Genomic DNA, 3,981 nt, shown 5'->3' with positions numbered 1-3,981 from the left:
ATGTTTCTTCTTAACAGGCTGCTTCAAGATGAACTCCATAGAAGCCAGTCCAATTACCACAACCCCTTTGAACTTCAGCCTGGACTTCAGAAATGCCACCTCTGTGCCTTTGAATGAAACTGTATGTGAAAACTGGAAAGAGATCCATCACCTTGTTTTTCATATGGCCAATATTTGTTTTGCAGTTGGGTTGGTTATTCCAACTACTTTCAATCTCCATATGATTGTCTTACGAGCTATGCTATCAATAGGTAAGCAAAGCAATATAAGACTCAAACATTACACCCTTGAGAATCTACTGTAATTGAGAATCTACTATAATATATGTCTAAAAATTATTTCTCTATTTCTGCTGCTTTTGTTTGATTTTTTTTGTAAGGTGCTTTGGCTATGCGTGGAAAAACAATCTATAAATACTTTAAAAATATAAATGAACCATTTCATTTTCGGACTACGCTTCTAGTCAAATGTGGGTGGTGTTCTTCCGTATAGCTATAACCTGCCTTGTTTCCCAGGCATAGTCTTCAATGTTCTTACTACCATCATCATTAGCCTTCCCTTGGTCGCCCGTCCTATGGAAGATAAGCAAATTCATTCACAACGCTCTGCTGTACTTAGTTTTCTGGATTAGGGATGGCAGAGTTGTGTGCCTAATAATTTGGTGCATTTTTATTTTTGGCAGGGTGTGTACTTTTTATCATCTGGGCAACCCTTTTCCGTTGTGCTGTGGATATGATGATCTGGAATACGGTATTCCTTGTTGTCAATCTTCTGCATTTTATATACTTGCTGTACAAGAGGAGGCCGGTATGTTCACCACCACTAAATCAATGATAGATTGCCTAAGGAAGTTCTTTAAAAGAATTGGGTCTTGCTTCTAAATGGGTTTGTTCAGCTAAACTGTTGATGTATATACTTACCATGCCATAAGGTATTTTTGCTGTCAGTTTTTTGTCACTTCGAAAAATCAAGTGTAAGAGGTTACTAATCTTTATTAATAACTCTGTTTAGTGTACTGTGTTCTTATGCCACCAAATTTTCATTTACATAGCCTGCAGTTATGGTGTAAGATGAATATAAAATGTGTAAATATCGAGTGCCAAGATTTTTGCATTTGTAATTTAATTATATCATGTTGTTTTGTTTGCTTTTAACCTTCTTGAGGGCTCCTAAGCCACTTAGAGTTCTTTGGGATTGGAGCAGCATATAAATCCTAATAACTAAGTAAGTAAGTAAGTATAAATATTCAGGCTTTCAGGGGAGTACGTGTTGTATAATGTTATTTTATGGCTATTATGTATTATTTGCTCTAAATATTAGTTTTTAGGGTTGGTTGTTAAGTTTTGAACTTATTCTGTTGGACAACATTTTGTAATTATGGTGTTGTTTGGTCTGTACTGTGCCTCAATAAATGTTCCTAGTAAATATTACTGCTGCTAGCAGTAATAATAGTATTGTAATATCTCCAATAATAATTTTTATAAGAGCGTTATTATTATTTATTTATATTTCATATTTAGTCACTTCCCTTCTCACTCAAAGAGTGACTCTGGGCGGTTTACAATAAAAACAACAATAAATACTAATTAAAATATAATAAAACAGTGTTCTTAATTAAATAATGTATTCCAAGGAATAGGTGGTAAATGAAAAGTAATTAGTCTATAATACATTGGTTTTATTTTCAGTACTATTCCTAATTCTCGGTAGGGTAGAATTTGCTCTTCCTCCTGCTTTTCTTCCTCTTCTTCTTCCTCACAGCGTCTCACCACAGTGAAGGTTTTCTTTTCATTATTTATAATATTTGTATCTCTTCCTCCCACCGGGGGGTTTGCATGACACATTGAAGGTCATTCTATTACATTTTCATAAAAATGGGAAATAGATTAGTTTTAGGAGAAGTATCTTTAGAAGTTTCTCTAGTATATTTCTCATCTGTCCAGCAAAAGTTAATCACTGTCTACTTTACCAGACTGTTTTGTATATATTGATTTATATGTGGAAAATATTCTTTATTTTGTTTTACATTTTGAATCTTTCATCATATCTAGTGTTAAAGTAATACATTTTTAAAATATATAATTGCCTTTTATTGGACAAACAAATATATGCTTAACCTTTTCCCTACTATTGATCTGTAATTTCCAAATTGTTTTTTCCAGGAACATGTTGCTCCATTCAATCATAAACTTACCTGCAAGAGCAACATATTTTGAAGGCTGGGGGGGAAAATGGAGGGGCAAAATTTTCCTTCCTTTTCCCTTATTCACTGGAGAAGGTGTTCTTGTTTTTTTAATGGAAAGAATGAGGACATACATGCATATATAGTGATATATAATCAATTTCACAAGATGCTGGGTTGTATCCAGTGAGTAAAAGGAGGCTCATAGACTCAGTTGAAGCTTCCATCAGTGAAACAGAAAGGAACATGATGTTTCTAAAATTGACATTTAGGTTCTTTGACCACTCTCTATTAGATTGTTAAGTGAGGAGGACTTATATGCCAACATTCCTTCTATCCCTGTTGTCTGACAGAAGTTTTTACTGCATTAAAAATTCTCCTATCAGCAGAAAGACACTGATCATTCACAGCTCGCCAAGGCTATTTTGCACTATGCAATCCAATTACCCTTTTTCTTGAAGTAGCTGGGTAAATCCTGAAGGTAGAAACGAGTGGGATTCTCTGTCTCCTGATGTAGACATGGGACATTTGAACTGATTGCAAACTTCTCTGGCTATCAGCCTTTCTTCTACCTATAACAACTCATGCGTGTACAGTACGTGTTTGTACGGCTCAGTGGTTCATCTGCATTCCAGCATCCTTTGTAGTAGGGCTTTTTGTTATCAATACAAAACATCCAACCAGAAATGTTACAATGTTATCTTTTAATTCAATACAGCTTGATTGAATTAGAATTAAAGAACAGAAGGGCAAGCTACACAAATGGGCTGTCATACAACATCCTCCAGTTTTTCTCCTCCTCCTAGGTGAATCTGCTATCGAAAGAGCATCAGTGTAATAAAGAGGGTTGAAAAGGAAGCTGTCAATTTGCCTAGTAATATATTGGAAGCCGCATAATCAGAATCTTAGAAATGGAGGGGGAAGATATCATGTTTTACCGGCTGGTGATGTGTGACCCTGACAGCTTGTTGGGTTTAAAGAAGTAATCCTGTTCTTGTCACCCCCAGAGCTTTGCTTATCAGGTCCTGCAGAGGGAACGTGGCTATCAGAAAAGGTGCAGATGCTTTCGTGGTTGATTAAGGCATATGCCTGGTTTATCGTATGCAGAGATGCACGATATTTGCTCCATTTGTCACTGAAAAGATTTCCTCTGTGGTCGGCAGAGCGGTCCTTTTCCATCGCTTCTTTCTAGGCACAGCTGCTCTGAGGCACCTGTTCCTGGGGGAGCAAGTGCACAATAAAAACCACAGTTATCTGCCACAGGGTTTATTTCAATCTCCCAGACAAATCCTGTTGTCAGGGGGCTGCCTGAAAGATCTTACATTGGTGAAAAACTGAGTAGCCTCACATTTCTTCCAAGGACAAAGCTCTCTTTTGCCCTGCAGAGCACACATCTCCATTTCACTCAGTTTCCTGCCAGTTTTGTTACTTAAATTCAGATTATTTCTTGTTGATATAGAAGTAAGCTAGTTAAGAACAGCTGTGCCCCCATTAAAGCCTCTGTTGTTATTTATCTGGCTCAGTGCTGTATTGGTTTTGCTCTCCTTTACACCCGTTTTCTGAAAACTCAATCGATCTCTGCTCCGTCGGCCTATGTTTTCAGATAAGACACTGCATAGAGTTCTGGCTACTGACTCTGTGGAATTAGGAGTCTGTGTTGTCCATTTGGCCTTCCTCTCACTCACTTCCCTGCTGTACTACGTGAATCACTCCTTTCACATTCTGTCACTACAACATGTTGTGATACAGGCCGTTGTATGACTGAGGCAAACAGGGCCTCCAAGTGGGGCAGGCAGTCT

The 3,981-nt window shown here is 37.3% G+C and overlaps 1 protein-coding gene across 1 annotated transcript in view; it reads left to right on the top strand.

Annotated features, from left to right (window-relative positions):
• The window catches only part of POPDC1 (popeye domain cAMP effector 1), a 30,651-nt gene that overhangs the window by 3,014 nt on the left and 23,656 nt on the right, over window positions 1-3,981 (top strand). Inside the window, exons 2-3 of the mRNA XM_007425558.3 lie at window positions 18-251; window positions 683-807. Coding sequence (XP_007425620.1) covers window positions 29-251; window positions 683-807 — 348 coding nt within the window. The 5' untranslated portion in view covers window positions 18-28. The remainder of the gene's footprint in view (window positions 1-17; window positions 252-682; window positions 808-3,981) is intronic.

The sequence above is a fragment of the Python bivittatus genome, unplaced genomic scaffold, assembly GCF_059951505.1.
Source record: "Python bivittatus isolate LINGU-HERP-01145 unplaced genomic scaffold, Pbiv_v1 ctg000020_np1212, whole genome shotgun sequence".
Lineage (NCBI taxonomy): Eukaryota > Metazoa > Chordata > Lepidosauria > Squamata > Pythonidae > Python > Python bivittatus.
The sequence above is the reverse complement of the archived record's forward strand: the minus strand, read 5'-3'. Positions and strand labels throughout refer to the sequence as shown.